We start from the raw sequence: 20,193 nt of genomic DNA, 5'->3' as shown, positions 1-20,193 counted from the left end.
CCCCCACCTCGCATCCCCCCACAGCCCCCACCTCGCATCCCCCCACAGCCCGAACCTCGCATCCCCCCACAGCCCCCACCTCGCATCCCCCCACAGCCCCCACCTCGCATCCCCCCACAGCCCGAACCTCGCATCCCCCCACAGCCCCCACCTCGCATCCCCCCACAGCCCCCACCTCGCATCCTCCCACAGCCCCCACCCCGCATCCCTCCCCCTCGCATTTCCCCTCTAGCCCCCACCTCGAATCCCCCCTCCAGCCCCCACCTCGCATCCCCCCACAGCCCCCACCTCGCATCCCTCCCCCTCGCATTTCCCCTCCAGCCCCCACCTCGAATCCCCCCTCCAGCCCCCACCTCGCATCCCCCCACAGCCCTCACCTCGCATCCCCCCACAGAACAAATTTGACCTAAGGTCTACACTCATTTACCAGCTTAATATTCCCTATTGCCGTACATATACTGGAGGAAGGGCCTTTGCTATTGATGCCCCCAGGGTCTGGAATGCTGTTGCAAATAAATTGAAACTTGAGTCACTACCTATGAGATCTTCACTCAAAACTGCTTTAGAGGAGTTGTACACCCCTAGCTGCCAGTGCTATTCAGTGACCTAAAATAAAATGTTTCGCTCCGGATGATCGCTACAAAGTATGACCTGTGTTTTGATTTAGTGTGCTGATCTTAAAGGTGCATTGAAAAATTACAATACTCCGATTGATGCTCCTGCTGTTGTGGAGTGACTCATGCAGCCAGCTATGGCTGCAGGGTTTTGGTAGTACATGTTGTTTATGCCATTTATTGTGAAAATTCCGTCAGTTCCTATGATTGCTTTTTCATTGCCTTCATGGCTTTATTTTGGTGATTTCGAAAAGTGTATTGGTTTAGCCATGTTTGTGTTGTTGTAGTACAGAGTTAGACTGATGGCCTTAATCTAAGTTGTCTTGTGGTTGTTGTTGTTGTTTGACTTGCATCCCACTGGGATTTTTGCACACAGCGTTGGTGTACGGTGTTTTTTCTGCAATATTTTTGCTGTCTTTTCTTGGATTTTCTGTTTGCACTTAGTCACATATTCACTTTAAGATGTTTTTTTGTTCATGTTTTTGTTTTTTGTTTGTTGCGGTTGCACCCGATTCAAGAGCTGAATGGCTCACAGGGCTATACCTAATAAATGAACTTGAACTTGAAGCCCCCACCTCGCATCCCCCCACAGCCCCCACCTCGCATCCCTCCCCCTCGCATTTCCCCTCCAGCCCCCACCTCGAATCCCCCCTCCAGCCCCCACCTCGCATCCCCCCACAGCCCCCACCTCGCATCCCCCCACAGCCCCCACCTCGCATCCCCCCACAGCCCCCACCTCGCATCCCTCCCCCTCGCATTTCCCCTCCAGCCCCCACCTCGAATCCCCCCTCCAGCCCCCACCTCGCATCCCCCCACAGCCCCCACCTCGCATCCCCCCACAGCCCCCACCTCGCATCCCCCCACAGCCCCCACCTCGCATCCCTCCCCCTCGCATTTCCCTCCAGCCCCCACCTCGAATCCCCCCACAGCCCCCACCTCGCATCCCCCCACAGCCCCCACCTCGCATCCCTCCCCCTCGCATTTCCCCTCCAGCCCCCACCTCGAATCCCCCCTCCAGCCCCCACCTCGCATCCCCCCACAGCCCCCACCTCGCATCCCCCCACAGCCCCCACCTCGCATCCTCCCACAGCCCCCACCCCGCATCCCTCCCCCTCGCATTTCCCCTCCAGCCCCCACCTCGAATCCCCCCTCCAGCCCCCACCTCGCATCCCCCCACAGCCCCCACCTCGCATCCCCCCACAGCCCCCACCTCGCATCCTCCCACAGCCCCCACCCCGCATCCCTCCCCCTCGCATTTCCCCTCCAGCCCCCACCTCGAATCCCCCCTCCAGCCCCCACCTCGCATCCCCCCACAGCCCCCACCTCGCATCCCCCCACAGCCCCCACCCGGCATCCCCCTCAAAGCCCCCACCTCGCATCCCCCCACACCCCCCACCTCGCATCCCCCCACAGCCCCCACCTCGCATCCCCCCACAGCCCCCACCTCGCATCCCCCCACAGCCCCCACCCGGCATCCCCCTCAAAGCCCCCACCCCGCATCCCCCACAGCCTCCCGCTCAAGTCCCCCCCCTACCGTGAAATTGCGCATGCGCAGTAAGGCTTAGCGGGGTACGCGTTTCTTAAGATCCTAGTATCGAGATTCTTAGGATTCGTTTTTTTAGGGTAAAAAAGTAAAACACAAAATAAAGATACTTACATAATAGGCGACGTTTCGGGCAATGGCCCTGCTTCATAGCACCACCATCACGTGCACATAATTGGCCACAGTGTGATCGAGGAGTGTCTTAAATTCTTTGTTATGCCAATAAATGCAGCAGCATCACCAAGTGAACGTGTGTGGGGATACGAAGTGTCGTCAGTCGCATGCAGGAAATAAATCCTTGTCTACAAAATTATCTTATATATTGCTCCTTAAATCAGGGTCAATTACGGGAGAGGCACACTTAAAGCCTTGCGGCGTTTTTTTTGCAGCTGGCAGGTTTCCAAGGCCCCCTGTCCTTGCTCAGCCCAGGGTTGGGTTTCTTATTGGGCCCTGTTTGTGGGGTCAAGTTAGGGGGTCAAGTTAGGGGGTCAAGGCAGGGGGTCAAGTTAGAGGGTGAAGTCAGAGGGTCAAGTTAGAGGGTCAAGTCAGGGGGTTCAAGTTAGGGGGTCAAGTCAGGGGGTCAAGTTAGGGGGTCAAGTTAGGGGGTCAAGTCAGGGGGTCAAGTTAGAGGGTCAAGTTACGGGGTCAAGTCAGGGGGTCAAATTAAGGGGTCAAGTTAGAGGGTCAAGTCAGGGGGTCAAGTTAGGGGGTCAAGTTAATTGATCAGATTCCTTTGGGTTCAAACGCTTTATTTATTTTCTTGTGTTCTAATAAATAAATGTGTTGTTTTGACTTCAAACTTTCGTGACTGCAGGAATTCATATTCTTCGGTTATACTGGTAAAATCACGTAGATAGAAAAAAATTGCATACAAATAATTAAAATTATAAAAAAAACTACAAAACCACTAATGTGGACTGTAGCGTGGTTCTTAATGGAAGTGAGTGTACTGGCAGTCTATAATGTAGACTGCAGCCTGGTAATGTTTCATTGCAGTTTCATGACGAGACCAGCGAGCCTAAATATCTTTATACACATACGTGAAATAAGTTACCTGGAGTATGGAAGGCGAGGACATGAAATGAAGGGCTCTACAAACATTACATTGGTGACATACTGAGATAGTAACAGGCACGCGCTTATTGCCCGCGCTCCATCCAGTTACTGAGGGGTTGCGCAATCAGAGGGGAGGCAGAGCTCGTCGCTGCCTCACCTCTCGTCTCTTCCTGTATTCGCAGCGGAGCTCCGCAATTTTGGCGATTTTTGACTATAAAAATAATTGGCATCGCACAGAAATGACATTTATAACACAGATCAGTGGAAAAATATCATAACATTTATTTTATTATTTACTTTTCGTAACAGCTATTTTCATTGGAGTATTACAGGTGAGGCTCTGCCTCCCCTGCCTCCCCTGACCGCACGTCCCTGGTGCCTACCTTATCACAGACCAATTCAGACCAACGTGGTCACTCCATGCCCTTATAAATCTCAACCGTTCACCCTACAAAGTCCTGTCACAAGGTAGAAACACAAAAAATAGAAAGAAAAAAATGTGCCCATATTGCAACGGCTGCACGCCGTATGGACCTCAAAACTCAATTTCCCTCGACAAGAATACGGATATAACCCGTACAGCGGGTTGACAGCGATGTATTTGTACGTGCACAGTCCCTAATCTCTATACATCTGGGTGGGTCTGGGAAGCTATTTTAATATACTTCACGAGGCTGGTCAGTACGGATTGGGGAACGTGCAGAGCATCCTACACAGTTCAATAGATTTTGCGCATTAGTTAGTCTCTGCCGCTCCAACCACGTAGCCAACAACAACTTGTTACGCATGGCAGGTCGCCCATCCGAGCACAAAAGCATCTGACGAGGTGGGGCGCATCCCGGCCTCCCGACGCCTGCGATGTAATGATCCACGTCGCTCCATCTCCTCGTCCTTCTCCTCGTCCTTGACGCGTCAACCATCGTTCGGCAGTCGCTCCCGTCATTGCATCTCGCCCCCAACGGCCATGAATCACTATACCCCTTCCAGACAAGACCCCTTTGGCGGGCAAGAGCTGCAAGATTAAGTTACACCGGCGAGATAACGCGAGGGATGACAAGCAAAGGCATTCATCCAGCAGTGGATTGCATAGCTGTCAACCTATACGGTTTACCCCCTATTCTTGTACTGGGAAATTGAGTTTTTAGGTCCATACGGCGTACTGCCTTTTCAATACGGGCGAAACATTTGTGTTATAGTCTATCTGCTTGTGTTTCTCCCTTGTGATGGGACATTGTAGGATGAGCGTTGAGATTAATAAGGGGCACGGGGTGATCCAATAAGGTCTGAATTGGTCTGTAATAAGGTAGGGAGGGGCACTGATAAAGCGTTGACAGCTATGAACAAGGTAGACACTGATAAGGGGTTGACAGGTGTGAATAATGTAGGGGGGGGCACTGATAAGGCGTTGACAGCGATGGGATTGAACCACGTTTGACAAAACCATCACTGAAGATCAAAGCACGTGTTTGTTCAGAGGGGGTTGTGACGTCACTACCGGGTCCATGGGGGGGCGTGTCCATTAACTTTTGCGGTTCAGAAACGCTCCGGGGGCACTTTCGCATTAGCCATTCAATTTATTCTGTAAATATTTCTGCCCTCAGGGCGAGTTGAGAATTCCAAATGATTATCCCGGAGGCCACGTCAATGTGTTCACGTGTGCTGCCTGCTAGACCACAGCTCACACTCTCACTCTCACACACACGGCGCGTTGTATTATTATTATGTATTATAATATACCTGCGTGTGTGTGTAATACATAATAAGCGCACGCAACATAGCATGCACACGCTACTCCAATGATACGTAACATAATATACAAACAACACATCATACTATACACACGCGTAACACAATTCGGCACACGTAACATACGTAATACGCAAAATACATAAAACGCCTACAAGATTGACAACACGCGTAATATAGATTAGCGCGACGAACACTCTGTACCACACACCCATCACACACAATATACTCAGCACGCACATTGGAGAGAATTAATCACTCGATGCACATAACGTTAGCACAATTATAGCTGAGACACAATACGTACACCTAACACGCAAGAGGAATACAAGCTGCTGCTGCTGCTGCTATGGAGGTTGGTTCATTGGCATCGCTGTATCATCACCACCATCATCATCATCACCGGCACTACCATTCTAATCACCCTTCACCATCATTCCCGACATTACCACCAACACCGTGGCTCGTGTCGAAGCTGTTCAGGTGTCGTGTGTTGTGTCGTCCATGCCTCTCCGAGGGGAGCGGTGGTGTAGTGGTTAGCGCTGCGGACCTGGCGACCCGAGTTCGATTCCCCGCTCACGGCCAACATCAGTGACGATTATATACCTGGGCGTCCCGAGGTCGACTCAGCCTCAAATGAGTACCTGTGTAGTAAACATCGCATCTGGAGAGACAAAGGCGACCGGGCGTGGTGGTGGCCACCCACCCCCTCGTGTGCCTTCATAGGTGCTCGCTAACAGCACTTTCCCTAACAGTATGGTAAGGCTGTAGGGGGGATCTTTGTGTGTTGTCTGTGTGTTTTGTGTGTTGAATGTGTAGTAGTGTATGCGTGTTGTGTCGATGTATCAATGCGTTGTGCGTCAGTGTGTTTACGTTTTGTTTTAGTGTTGTGTCCATGTTGTGTTGTTGTTTATGCGTGCTGTGTCTTAAGTATCGATGTGTTGTGTATGTCAGTGTATTAAATCTTGTGCGTTTGTCCCGTGTTTGTGTGCTGTGTGTCTGTGAATTGCTTTGTGTGTGTGTGTCAGTGTCTTTGTGTTGCGTGTGTGTGTGTGCATTGTGTATGTCAAACACGTTGTGTGTGTCAGTGTCTTTGTGTTGTGTGTGTGTGTGCATTGTGTATGTCAAACCTGTTGTGTGTGTCAGTGTCTTTGTGTTGCGTGTGTGTGTGTGCATTGTGTATGTCAAACCCGTTGTGTGTGTGTCAGTGTCTTTGTGTTGCGTGTGTGTGTGTGCATTGTGTATGTCAAACCCGTTGTGATGTGTGTCAGTGTCTTTGTGTTGCGTGTGTGTGCATTGTGTATGTCAAACCTGTTGTGTGTGTCAGTGTCTTTGTGTTGCGTGTGTGTGTGTGCATTGTGTATGTCAAACCCGTTGTGTGTGTGTCAGTGTCTTTGTGTTGCGTGTGTGTGTGTGCATTGTGTATGTCAAACCCGTTGTGTGTGTGTCAGTGTCTTTGTGTTGCGTGTGTGTGTGTGCATTGTGTATGTCAAACCCGTTGTGTGTGTGTCAGTGTCTTTGTGTTGCGTGTGTGTGTGCATTGTGTATGTCAAACCCGTTGTGTGTGTGTCAGTGTATTTGTGTTGCGTGTGTGTGCATTGTGTATGTCAAACCCGTTGTGTGTGTGTCAGTGTCTTTGTGTTGCGTGTGTGTGCATTGTGTATGTCAAACCCGTTGTGATGTGTGTCAGTGTCTTTGTGTTGCGTGTGTGTGTGCATTGTGTATGTCAAACCCGTTGTGTGTGTCAGTGTCTTTGTGTTGCGTGTGTGTGCATTGTGTGTGTCAAACCCGTTGTGTGTGTGTCAGTGTCTTTGTGTTGCGTGTGTGTGTGTGCATTGTGTATGTCAAACCCGTTGTGTGTGTCAGTGTCTTTGTGTTGCGTGTGTGTGTGTGCATTGTGTATGTCAAACCCGTTGTGTGTGTGTCAGTGTCTTTGTGTTGCGTGTGTGTGCATTGTGTATGTCAAACCCGTTGTGTGTGTGTGTCGTTTGGGTATGTGTAGGTCAGTGACTTACGTGTGGTGCGTGCCTGTCAAAGTGTTGTTATCTCGGTTTGTGTGGATACATGCCAACTCGCTGTGTCTGTGTGTGCCTCTGTCCGCCGTGTCGACAGGACCAGTACAAGAACATCCCGATAGACATCCACACGAGCAAACTCCTGGGTGAGTCTCCACCCGACTGTGCCCCCCCCAACACCCCTTCATCTCCCCGTCTGCCCAAGGTGAAGCCTGTGGAATGGCATCGTCACGTAGCGTGTCCAACACAATCAGTAGCGTCACGTCGGGGGAAATAAATAAATAATATACATTTGAAATAATAATAGAAATAAAATAATAAATCACTACGTTTCGGAGACAACACAAGTCTCCGTCATCAGGTGCCTCTAAAACGTGATTTATTATTTAATTTCGTTTATTTTGTATTACTGTATAAAATTGTTATTATTTATTTATTTTCCCCTACGTGACTTTCCCGAAAAAGCCTAAGAATATGAATCCTTACAGTCACGAAAGCTTCAAATCTAGAACAATCAGTAGCGTGTCCACCACAATCATGGGTGATACAGGCAGGCCGGTCCCCCCGTGTCCCCGTGTGACACAGACTGACTGCTACCCCCTTGTCCCCGTGTCCCCGTGTGACACAGACTGACTGCTACCCCCGTGTCTCCGTGTCCCCGTGTGAGACAGACTGACTGCTACCCCCTTGTCCCCGTGTGACACAGACTGACTGCTACCCCCTTGTTCCCGTGTCCCCGTGTGACACAGACTGACTGCTACCCCCTTGTTCCCGTGTCCCCGTGTGACACAGACTGACTGCTACCCCCTTGTTCCCGTGTCCCCGTGTGACACAGACTGACTGCTACCCCCTTGTTCCCGTGTCCCCGTGTGACACAGACTGACTGCTACCCCCTTGTCCCCGTGTCCCCGTGTGACACAGACTGACTGCTACCCCCGTGTCTCCGTGTCCCCGTGTGAGACAGACTGACTGCTACCCCCTTGTCCCCGTGTGACACAGACTGACTGCTACCCCCTTGTTCCCGTGTCCCCGTGTGACACAGACTGACTGCTACCCCCTTGTTCCCGTGTCCCCGTGTGACACAGACTGACTGCTACCCCCTTGTTCCCGTGTCCCCGTGTGACACAGACTGACTGCTACCCCCTTGTTCCCGTGTCCCCGTGTGACACAGACTGACTGCTACCCCCTTGTTCCCGTGTGACACAGACTGACTGCTACCCCCTTGTTCCCGTGTCCCCGTGTGACACAGATTGGCTGGTCGACCGCCGTCACTGCGGGCTGCGTTGGCAGGGTGCAGTTGGCGCTATTCGAGAGAGGATCGCGGTGGCCATGCGGGACATGCCGGAGCACCCGGACATCCGCAGCCTGCTGAGTGGCACACGTAAATCACACGCACCGCACTCACCGCACTCACCAGAACTCCAAGCTCACCGTACTCGCACACCCTCACCTGTACGCTCCAAGCTCACCGTACTAACCTGTACTCACCACTCACCTGCACTCACCAGAACTCCAAGCTCACCGTACTCGCACGCCCTCACCTGTACGCTCCAAGCTCACCGTACTAACCTGTACTCACCACTCACCTGTACACCAAAGTTATCATACTCACCAATACTCCAAGCTCACCGTACTAACCTGTACTCACCACTCACCTGTACACCAATCTTATCATACTCACCAATACTCCAAGCTCACCGTACTAACCTGTACTCGCCACTCACCTGTACACCAGAGTTATCATACTCACCAATACTCCAAGCTCACCGTACTAACCTGTACTCACCAATCACCTGTACACCAAAGTTATCATACTCACCAATACTCCAAGCTCACCGTACTAACCTGTACTCACCACTCACCTGTACACCAAAGTTATCATACTCACCAATATGCCAAGCTCACCGCACTAACCTGTACTCACCACTCACCTGTACACCAAAGTTATCATACTCACCAATACTCCAAGCTCACCGCACTAACCTGTACTCACCACTCACCTGTACACCAATCTTATCATACTCACCAATACTCCAAGCTCACCGTACTCACACGCCCTCACCTGTACACCAAACTGACCGTGCTCACCCACCCTACTCACCTATACTTCAAACACACACCGCAATCAACTCACCTGAAGTCGCCTGTGCACCACACTCACGTACTGACATCACCTACACAGACATTACACCTGTACCCCACTGCACGCATTCTCGCGTTTACATCTCGCCTCCGCTTTCTCACCTGCACACCTCACCTGGATATGCCACCTCGAGTCACCTGCCCCCACCTGCACAAACCAAACGGGTAGAGCCGAGGCTTCGTCTTGAGACTCGGATGTAGCGGGTATTCTGACCTCAATTCCAGACCCGATCTGTGGTTCAGTTGACGATGCTACTGACATGCACATACAGGGTTAATGTGGATGTCTAGCTTATGAAAACTGGATGCTCTGATTGCTGTGGTTATGCGATGCTGTGGTTACTGATTGCTGTGGTTACGGGATGCTGTGTATCATGTCTTTGAAATGGTTTCCTTTGTTAATGGATGCTGTGGATCAGAGCTTGTTGCTATAGTTACAGGATGCTGCAATTTTCGAGTTTAGTGCGACAGTTTTCGGTTACCCTCGGTTACTATGCATGCTGCGTGTCAAGAGCGTGTTCCTCTGGATACGGGATGGTACTGGTAGCCACGATTACTGGTTGCTGTGGTTACGTGTTGCTGTGCAACCAGACATTCAATACTTCCACTGCCTGCGCATCGTGGAAATCCTGCGCTCCACCGAGGCCTCCAGCAAGAACATCTTCGGGCGATACTCCTCACAGCGGATGAAGGTGAGAGGGGAGGCCCGGCCATTCATCAGCTCAAAGTCACGTGTCGTTCATTTTCTAAGGGTCACGCGTGCAAACGTTCACGAATTAAAGTCGGTCTTGACGCTCGCAATAAGCGTCTTGAATCCTGATACATGTACGGATGGATTCCGTTTGTCCTTGCGTTCAAATGAGACGTTCAAATTCCGGTCCGTTAATGAAGGAGAACGGAAGGTGAGCGGGTGACTCCAAGGACCCGAGTTTCAATCTCAGGAGCTTCCCACCGTGTTTCTTCAACTCGGTTCTTGGGCGTTGCGAGTTGATTGTGGGCGGTGAAATATTCCAAACCCCCAGAACAATTCTGCCCCCTCTTTTTGTTCCAGGACTGGCAAGACATCGTGTCGATGTACGAGAAGGACAATGTCTATCTAGGTTCGTATTGTGCGTGCGCGGACGCTAACGTCCGGGTGACGGCTGCAACACCCGACACTGGAATCGCAAATCTGATACAGTACAAATCCTATCATCATCATTGGCCGTGATCGCTCCACTGCTAGATGCAGGCCTCCGCAATCCGTCTCCATCTGTAACCGTCTCGCGACACCACAATCCGTTGAGCTCCTGCACACGAGCCGATTTCATCGCTCCGTCTCCGCGGTACGTGCCCCCCCCGTGCCCGTTCCCTTCTCGGGACCACCGGCCATCATCCCTCCTAGCGTCTCGCCTCGCCCAACGGGGGACGGTCGATCGTCACGCGCGGAGACCTTCGATCCCGCGTCACACTGCGTGCCATCTGTTCCGCGGTTTAACCCTCGCCCGTGCGTGCCGTGCGTGCGTGCCGCAGCGGAGCTGGCGAACCTGCTGGCACGCAGCGTGCTGTACGAGGCGCCCGCGGTGCGCCGCCAGATGGCCAAGTGCGCCGCCACGCAGCAGGAGATGTCGCGGCGGGAGGCCGAGTGCGCCAACGCGGCGGCGGAGCTGCGCGAGGGCTTCTACGTGGCGTGCCGCCAGCACGGAATCTCGGTAACTCGCCGGCACCGCGCCGCACCAGCACGACATCTCGGTAACTCGCCAGCACCGTTGCCACACCAGCACACGGCATCTCGCTAACCGAGATGCCGTGTGGTGGTGGCGATTGCCACTGTGTCGTAGTGGTGGCGATTGATTGATTGCCCGTATGCGGTGGCGATGGCGTTTGTGCCGCAGGGAGACAGCGTGCGTGACGAGCTGCTGGCGCTGCTGCGGGAGCTGCCGGGCACGCTGAGCGAAGTGGCGTCCGCGTCGGCGCAGCTCGCCCAGCACGTGGCGCTCTACCAGGCGTGCGTGGAGTTCGTGTGCGAGGGGTGAGACACGGCGCGTACATGCGTGTGCGTGTGTGCGTGCGATTCGACGTTGGGGAGCGCGCTGCGCTACACAACTGGTGACCGGAGGTCAAATCCCGCTCATGCCCGAAAATTATCTGAACCGGTCCTGGGCTCTCCCTAGGTCTACTCAGCCTCAAATTAGTACCCTGGTACATGCGTAAAACATCACCACTCGGGAGACAAAGGCAGCCGGGCTTTGTGCTGGCCACCCACCCCCTCGTGTGTCGTGCCAGCCTTAATAGGCGTTCACTAACGGCACTTGCCCCAACAGTCTATGAAGGCTATACAGGGGATTTATGTGTGTCTCGTCAGTGACCGGGACAAGGTGCTGCCGCTGCTGAGACACGTGCAGCACAAGGGGAACACAACGGTGCACGAGTGGCGCACGGGGAAGCCCCCTTCCTCCCTGCACCCCCCCACAGTCCCCGCGGACAAAGGGGACCTCTCCTCACCGGCCAAGCAGGTGAGCGTTACCCCACTCGCCGGGCGAGTGTCATCACTCACCGGGTGAGCGTTACCCCCTGCATCATCATCAGCAGCAGCAGCTACGATCAATTCGCTGTTGGATAGAGGCCTCCCCGAGACATTTCCGTCTTTCACAATCCTGCGGTGTAGCGGCCCGCCTCGCCACCTGTACCTCGAGACGATTTTATCGCTCCGTTTCTTCGGCGAGCACGGCTCTCGGGAGCGTTCCAACGCATTCGGCTGCCACTCTGTCATTTCCGCAGCAGGCCATAGCATCCCCTCCTCGCTGGGTAAGCCGTAACCCCGCTCACCTGGTAACGATCGTGACTTTCGCTTCGCTTTTTCCGCGGCGCCAAGGAGGAGGCCGGGGGAATCGATTTTGGCGACTTCACCGCGGAGACGCCGGTGGACGCGAGGAACGGTGGTGGTGAGGGTGACGCACAGCCAGGTGGTGAGGAAGCAGAGGGCATCGACTGGGAAATCAGCCTGGAGGGAGGCGGCGAGGTGAGCGTCGGTGCCGACTGCTTGAACAAGCGTTGTGGTGGTGACTCACCGCTCACCACCGATGCTCGTTCACCTTCCATGATAACCAGTGGGGCGAGGGGCACGTGTGTCCACTCGCCACACACAGTCACTTCAACCGCTCACCGCACATTACCCACAACCACTCCCACACGCCACCTGCGCCCGCTTCACCCACTCATCCACTTGCTATCTGCGCTCCCTTCACCCCTTGCATGCGTCAGGATGCCGGCGCCGGTGGTGACGGTGGTGATGATGGCGCTTGGACGATCGAGGTTGTGGACGACGGGAAGGAGTGCGACCCGGGCAGCCAAGGAGATGGTCGGTGGATCTGCTGTGACCGCGACACAGCCGGCCAGCACTCACACACGGCACCGCAGAGCACAGCACACCACCGCCACACCACGTCACACCACCGAATACCGCGTCACACCACCACACACAGCGTCACACCACTGAATACCGCGTCACACCACCGCACACCGCGTCACACCACCGCACACCATGTCACACCACCACACACCGTATGACACCACCACGTCACACCAACATGCCACACCTCCGCATCACACCGGTGTGTCTGTGGGTTCAGGAGCGGGCGAGGCTCACGGTACAGATGCCCTCACGGTGCTGGAAAACCTGGAAACGCGGAATCAGTTCATCGACGAGCTCATGGAGGTGCTTGCCCATCCCCTGCCCGCACGTGCCCCCTCCCATACACCCCCCCTCCCTTACACCCCCACCCCCTCCCACCCCGCACAAAGGGACGCCACGGTGGTGAGATGTTAACTACCTCGCCTGGTATGCAAGAGGTTGCGGGTTCTATCCCGACCCCTGATGCCTGCTGCTGTATATTTGGAGTCTGTGTGTCTCTCTCTCCGGGTCCTCTGGTTTTTCCCTCCACATTTAGAATCAACATCACGCGTTTAGATTATTGGGCTGCTATAAACTTCACGTGATGAGCCCCCACTTCGTTGAGCTGTCATCTGTGGCCAGGTAACATCTGAAAAAGAGCTATATAGCTATACGCCGTGCTGGGCTTTAACTGCTGAAATGAAAAGTAAAAAAAAATATTTTTTATTTCTGATGAACGCTTTCCAACTTATGTTTAACGTATCTTTGCACGAGACCTATCCATGCGTCCAGCAACTCTCGTGAAGACGATCCAACATGAGCCCAACATTCCCTCTTGAACACCGGCCACATTAAACAAACGGTTTCCTTAAAACATTTGGAGAAACAAACCAGAGTGGAGGAGGAAATGTAGCAAATATGTAGACGCGATTTGCCGTGACAGCCGCCCGTTGGCTTCCACGATGCCAAGTAAATATTTCCGCGTGATTTTTTTTCGAACTTGCTTGGTTTTACTTACCACTGAGAGCCCAGCAACAGTGGCCCAGTTCTGTCCCAAACGCAGCACAGGGACTCAGGCCATGAGCCTCAATCGCAGTCCGCCTCAGTCCCCAACGGGAGTGGGGAGGCGGTACACCTTGTTTGACTTTAATCCCACTGGGATTTTTGCACAGTGTTGGTGTATGGTGCTTTTTCTGGAAGTTTTTGATGTTTTTTGCTGGATTTTTCTGTTTGTGCATAGTCACTTTAAGATGTTTTTTTGTTCATATTTTAGTTTTTGTTTGTTGCGGTTGCACACGATTCAAGAGCCGAATGGCTCACGGGGCTATACCTAATAAATGAAACTGAAACCTCCCCAGCTCTCCATCTCACCCCCACCTCCCTCCCGTCTCTCGCCCTTTCATCATCTCCCTCAGTTGCCCTCTCCCGTCTCCCCGCTCTCACCATTTCTCCCCCTCGCCCCCCCCATCGCTCCTCCTCACCGATCCCCTGCCTCTCACCCATCGAACCGTGGTGGCCAGATGTTATCTCCCTTGCCCGGTATGGAGGAGGTTATGCAGGTCGTGGGTTCGATCCCGAAGCCTGTATATTTGGAGTTTGCGTGTCTCTCTCTCCCCGTGGTCGCTTGGAATTTCCTCCGGGTCCTCCGGTTTTTCCCTCCACGTTTAGAGTATTTGGCCGCTACACATTTCCACGTGACGCTAAGCCACTTCGTTGAGCTGTCGTTTGTGATAGCCAGGGTGGTCGCTTCTGGAAAAGAGCTACACGGCTCAGTGGGCCTTACCTGGGAAATAAAATAAAACAGCTCGTGGCTTTCGCTTATCCCCCCCCCCCTCCGCCCCAGCTGGAGGCTTTCCTTGTCCAGCGCGCGGCGGAGCTGAGCGAGGAGGCCGACGTTCTGTCCATCAACCAGTTCGAGGCGGCGCCGCTCGTGCTGCAGGAGCAGTCGCGGCGCGGCGTGGAGGCCGCACTGGGAGAGACGCGGGCGCTCACCCAGCGCCTCACCTCGCTCAAGATGCGCCAGCTCTTCATGATCCACGCGTCACCGCGGTGAGGTGCCACCACCGGGTGGTGGGGGAATGGGGGGAAAGGGGTTGCACGGCTGGAGTCGGCTTTGCTTGGAATAAAGGACGGTCACTGCATCATCCGCTTCTGCGACCGTCTGGAACGTTCTGATATTAGTAAGCCACTGGAGCAAAAAGGCATTTCTTTAAAAACTTCCCCATGCACCTCCGATTAGCACGGTTGGCTATGAAAGACGTTCAAGCGACATGCACGTACAGTACATAGAAATAATCTTACGTTAGCACAAGAGGGGAGCGGTATACGTGCAAGTCAATTGTCTTGAGTGGTTTATCATCATTAAAGAAAAACGGGTAACAACCTATAACTCTCACTTCGGACTCTTCCATTATCAACTGAACGATCGGCTATTATCGCATTCCAAGACTCGGTGGGGAGTGGGCAGTCCAGTCGTGTTTGACCGCGGCTACAGCGTTCTCACGTTGTGCCGGCGTACGTGCATGTGCATGTGTGCGTTCATGCGCGTGTGTGCATGGGCGTGCAGTTACGTCGACCGGCTCACTACGACGCTGAATCAGAAGCTGCGGCAGGCGGAGGCGGCGTTGCGGAAGCGCGACGCGGCGGTGCAGCGCCAGCGGGAGGCGCTGCAGGAGCAGGTGGCGCTGCAGCCCAGCCTCGACGTGCTGCTGGCGCGCTCCCGGGAGCTGCAGGCGCTCGTACGTTCGCTCCGTACGCGCCGTCGCTAACGCAGTCGCGTGCCGCTCTTTCTCGGGTTTTACGGGGCAACACTTTGGCAAAATAAAAATTTTAAGAAAAAAAACGAGCGGCCTAAACCACCACTGCATCCTCAGAGGCGCAGATAAAAAGTGATGCATGATGGGTAGTGGGAACAGTAAGTGGCGAGGCGGGCAGGGGACTAAGTTCCTCCCCCAGAAATCCTCCAATCGGGGCGCCTGCTGGAAAACTGCGAGAGTTGGCAACACCAGAAGCATCCAGTGGGCAAGGGACACCCACGTAAACATTGTATCTGTACCCTTGGGGGTGACTGAACTCTATATATATTCTTCCAACCTTGGGATTGTTACCCTGGCATCACAAATCGTACACTTGGAGTACTCTTCGATGTCACACCGGCTCACGGCGGCGTGTCGTTCGCAGATCGAGGGGGACATTTCCAAGCGCTACCACAACCGGCGCGTCAACCTGATGGGCGTGGCCGTGTGACGGCAAGCGGCGGGAGTAGCGAAGCCAGGAGCAGAGTCGCCGTGAGGATTTGGGCGCCCGCCAACCCGACCAGCACCTCGGTTGCGCGTTTCACGTCGACGGGCAAACTGGACCAGCGCACGGCTAGCTCCGGCGCGACATCCGTCACTCACCTTCGCCGCCTACTCCTACATCATTTCTCAGCACCACCACCATCAACACCACCTCCATTACCACCACTTCGGTTACTTACCACCACCATCAACACCACCTCCGTTACTTACCACCACCACCATCAACACCACCTCCACTGCTACCACCTCGGTTACTTACCAATAGCCGCCATTCGCAACTAAGTGACGGTAATGTCACCACGGCGCCTGTGCCAGGCCAAGTGCACTTTGAGGCCACGTGAAGTGTCGAAGGCTCGCTGACAGGTCTTGGGACACACCCAGGTGCCATGGATTGGCTGATTGAGATGACTGGTAGATGCACCAGCTGTACTCACTACTGCGCCAACTTGCTGTATTTTAGCCACCCGGCACTCTGCTCGTATCGCTCCTCTGCCCTCTGTTGTTGCCCAGTAGCGTCCTTCACGAGCCTCCTCCACAGAGGCCGGTTACTTACCGTCACCACCACCTCCATTATGACCATCTCGATTGCTACTGTCTACTACTCCAAAACATCTTCCCATCAGCACCACCAGCTACCAACACATCCACAACCAACACAACCACAACACCACCGCCCATTCACAGCCTCCAACCCTGTGCTCTCTACCATCGCATACATCAATGGCTTCCACCTGCAACTCAAATCGCCTTTACAACACCGTCTACACCACCACATACACCACCATCGGCACCATTAACCGCCTATACCACCACCACCACAGCGGTACAACCGAACTGGCCAAGATTCACACACTCGGGAGACCGGGCACAACTTAAAAAAAAGCGTGTTATCAATATTTACATGTTAAATCCGACGTCAGAGTCAGGATTTGAAATAATTATACAGTAGTGTGTATGGGCGTCGTATCATGTAATCTAAAGCAGCTGCCGTTACACAGCGTCTATTTGCAACCAGTTTGTAGCATAACTGCATATACACTTAACAACCAAAGCAATTTAAATTATTAGTATTAAAAACCCCTATTTGCCATTACACAGTGGTGTCTGAATATTGACGGGACTTGAAAAAAAATGGTAACATTTTCAAATAAAATAATGAAACTGAACGCATGCACTTTTAAGGCAAAGGATTACTGATGCGGGCAGCGCATGTGACTGGACGACCTTTAGTGGGACGCGCGAGACGAACAACTCCAGCCCGTGTCCACGCGCCACACGGGCAAACGGTCCGTCAAAACGGTCCGTCAAAACAGTCCGTCAGTCTCCACAGCCAGACTGTCTCCACGTCACGCAGATCGCGCAGATAGCGTGACGTGGAGACGTCACGTAGATAGCGAGACGTGGAGACGAACCGTCCGTGTCGGGAGTTCATCTCGACACCCCAAAACGGTCGGGGACGGGCAGTACGGTGCGTCCAGAGTCTTGCCTCGACGCCAGACGGCCTTGTGCCATCTCCGGCCCATCTCCGCTCGCCAGACACACGGACGGACGGTGCACGTCGAGAGAGAATGTGTCTGGCCGATTGGTGTCGAGACAAATCTGCAGCTGGTCTGCGTGACGGACGGACAAGACCGACGGCCGTTGCCCACATGCCTCCCGTGTATGTACATTGCATCAGCCTCGTTTTTACGCGTGCTCAGGAGGTTAGGTTTGTCGGCAGTTTTAACAGGGAAGTGGAGGAGGGGGGAAACGTGGTAGGCCGCGGGGCTCCACCATCCCTCGCTCCACGGGAGGTGGAGTGCGACGCGTTGGTCAGGGGCGGAACGATTCATCCTCCTTCACCGGTTCGGTGAATCGTTATCGACTCGAGGCGGCGACGCGATTTGACTAACAAGTACTTCTGTAAGATCGTTGTTGTTGCCGCAGGGGTTGAAGAACTAATTACGTACAGAGATTACGGTGTGAATAAAACCCAATCATTTTTGTGCGGGTATAGCGGGATTAAAAATCGACGTTTGTCGGCGAGTCGATGCGTCGTTCCACCCCCGACCTCGTCGCCGCTTGCATCAGCAGCATCAAGGGAGACACAACCCAAAGAGGCCTGTCCTGTGCAGCAGAATCCATTATACTGTACTTCACTGCTTCCACGTCTGTGGTCCCCACCTTCAACCCGCACTCTTCCCAGGGTGGTGAAGGATGGCCACGTAACTGCCCCACGACGTGGGGAGGCCCTCATCCAGCAGTGGATTGACCAAGGGACCGTGTCCTAGGCCTCCTCACTCCCGTCCTTGGAACCCACCCCGGTACACAATTCCACGTTTGCCATTTTACCCGCGTTCACATGCACACCAAGCGGTTTACGAGCTTGCGAACGTGCCCGATGATTGTGAAAAACACATTTCACGTGACCTAGCGCTGGTTCAAATGAAAGACCGAGATGTCGTGCGTACGTGTGAAAGTGCGCGATTTCTAATTTCCCACGACGTCTCGATGTCAATTGAAACCAGGTCTGTCGCCTGCTCCACGTGGAACGTGCACTGCAATCGCCGGGTGCGTACCACTCGTGACCATTCCGTTCGCATTGGAAGGGAGATGGAGCCACCAGCTAAACGGGCGCTTGGCGCGCGACGATCATTGCCAACAGGAGGAGGACTGTTGCCGGAAGTCGAATGACCCAGCGGTCTCTGTAAACGGGGCTAAGGCAGGAGTAGGAAACAAGATGGCAAACTGAGTAAGAAGTACCGTGGCAGGTCATGAGGATGAAGAACCCCCATCTATGAGACGAGAGCTCTACCCCTCTGTTGGGCTGCGTCCACCGCTAACAGTCCGTGTGTAACTCGCCTAGGTTGGCACAAGGCAAAGGGCGCACGACAGCTTCTTCACGTACAGCGTCGGGGGCGCAGGCCGATGGCGCCTCGCCCCTCTAACCCTCGGCTCGCGTACGCGCGTGCGTGCGCGTATTGCCGGGCACCGACGCAGTGCGGTTTCCGGTTAAAATCTCGGCACCCAGCCCTCGTGCCGTGGAAGTGCTCCGAGTCGGTTTGTCCTTTCGTTCGTCCGCCCGTCCGCCCGCCCGCCCGCGGGCTTGCGTCCTGCGGGTCGAGTAGCTCTTTGGGAGATTGCATCGTACAAATTATAGCAGCTGAGTCCTCGCCGCCCGAGTCCGTTCCGGGTGCTGGTGTCAAGGGGGAACTCGCCGTGCTAGCGGCACTTGATGGAGCCGCTGTAAACGAGGAGAGACCCCCCCCACCCCCCCCCCCCCCTATCGGCACGGCGGCTCCGCCGCCATCCCGGATTCCCGGCGCGCTGTCCGAGAGACGTCGTCGTGCCCAGGCGGAGGTTTTCACTAGGAGGCTGGATTTTTGTTTTTCATGGAGATGCTCCCTTCCGCTGCTTGGCTGCTCCCGCACGCAAACGCGCGGTGGTTATATTTTCGCACGGAGCTGTGGGGGAAGCCGGGTTGCGGGGGGAGGGAGGGCGCAGCCACCCCCCCCCACCCCGCCACGTCCGAGCGCCGCACGGCATCGTGGTCCCGCCGTGAGTATTAATTGGAGGGCGCGGCTCGGACGAGCTCCTGGCCCCCTCCCGACCATCATCGCTCGTCTGTCCACCGAACGCACGGCGCAAGCGGAGCCAACACGGTTGCGCTCGCTCGAGTAAGGCAGCGTTGTCCCCCCCCCCCGGGAGTTCCCTCCAATGCGTACGTAGTGAGCGGCTTGGAGCAGCGGTCGTCACGGCCTCTACGAGTTCCTCACATCTCAAGGATCGGCGGCGACGCGCAGCCCGGAGCGGCTGTGGCGCCGTCCTGTCAGCTGTTCGTTGGCTGCGGCCGCGAGGACGCGAGGCCCAGGCCCAGCGCCGCCCTCGCTTGCGCCGCCGCCGCCGCATCGTGCGTGGACGACGACGATGTCGTCGGCGGGAGGCCGTTGGCTGCGGCGGAGGACGACGACGACGAGGAGGAGGATGAGGAGGAGGAGGTGGGGGTGCCGTGCTGGATCACCTGCTGCTGCTGGAGGTGCGCGGGGCCGAGGGCGTCGTCCGCAGGGCCCTCCTCCGGGTCAGCTGCGAGGGGCCGAGGGGGGGGGCACGGGCCAACGTGAGACAACCGGGGACGATGGGGTAATTATGGGGAGTGATGGGAGTGTGATGGAGAGTTATGTTAATTGATGGATAACGATGAGAGGTGACGGGAGTTTGGCCAATTCCACTATCGATGTGGTGGTAGTGTGGTGATAGTCAATCAATCTTTATTTTACTTGCCAATATCGCCCTCAATAATGGCATCAGTGCACATTTCAATGGAATGGGAACGGTACAGGTGACACGGAGCAGCGACAGCAATGAGAAAAAGAAAAATCCGTCACGACCTCGGTGGCAAACACCGACTGAGCAAAGTGAATTCCAA

General features: G+C 54.6%; 2 protein-coding genes across 7 annotated transcripts in view; one reads left to right on the top strand and one right to left on the bottom strand.

Moving 5' to 3' along the window:
• Positions 1-4,855: 4,855 nt before the first annotated feature.
• Positions 4,856-16,954, top strand: CDK5RAP3 (CDK5 regulatory subunit associated protein 3). The gene is made up of 14 exons (XM_061574672.1): positions 4,856-5,314; positions 7,072-7,120; positions 8,224-8,355; positions 9,708-9,808; positions 10,168-10,216; positions 10,629-10,807; positions 10,991-11,127; positions 11,461-11,611; positions 11,971-12,117; positions 12,360-12,456; positions 12,728-12,813; positions 14,333-14,538; positions 15,056-15,227; positions 15,670-16,954. The coding sequence occupies exons 1-14, from the start codon at positions 5,309-5,311 to the stop codon at positions 15,733-15,735; spliced, it is 1,578 nt and encodes a 525-aa protein (XP_061430656.1). The 5' UTR covers positions 4,856-5,308; the 3' UTR covers positions 15,736-16,954.
• Positions 16,656-20,193, bottom strand: part of LOC133356885 (cyclic AMP-dependent transcription factor ATF-7-like) — a 23,057-nt gene continuing 19,519 nt past the window's right edge. For all 6 annotated transcript variants that reach the window (XM_061574568.1, XM_061574604.1, XM_061574586.1 and 3 more), the window contains exon 12: positions 16,656-19,850. In XM_061574568.1, coding sequence (XP_061430552.1) covers positions 19,597-19,850 — 254 coding nt within the window. In that variant the 3' untranslated portion in view covers positions 16,656-19,596. The remainder of the gene's footprint in view (positions 19,851-20,193) is intronic.

This window comes from Lethenteron reissneri, chromosome 7 (genome assembly GCF_015708825.2).
Source record: "Lethenteron reissneri isolate LAM-NWPU_2019-01 chromosome 7, ASM1570882v1, whole genome shotgun sequence".
Classification (NCBI taxonomy): domain Eukaryota; kingdom Metazoa; phylum Chordata; class Hyperoartia; order Petromyzontiformes; family Petromyzontidae; genus Lethenteron; species Lethenteron reissneri.
This window is presented reverse-complemented; position numbering and strand designations above follow the sequence as displayed.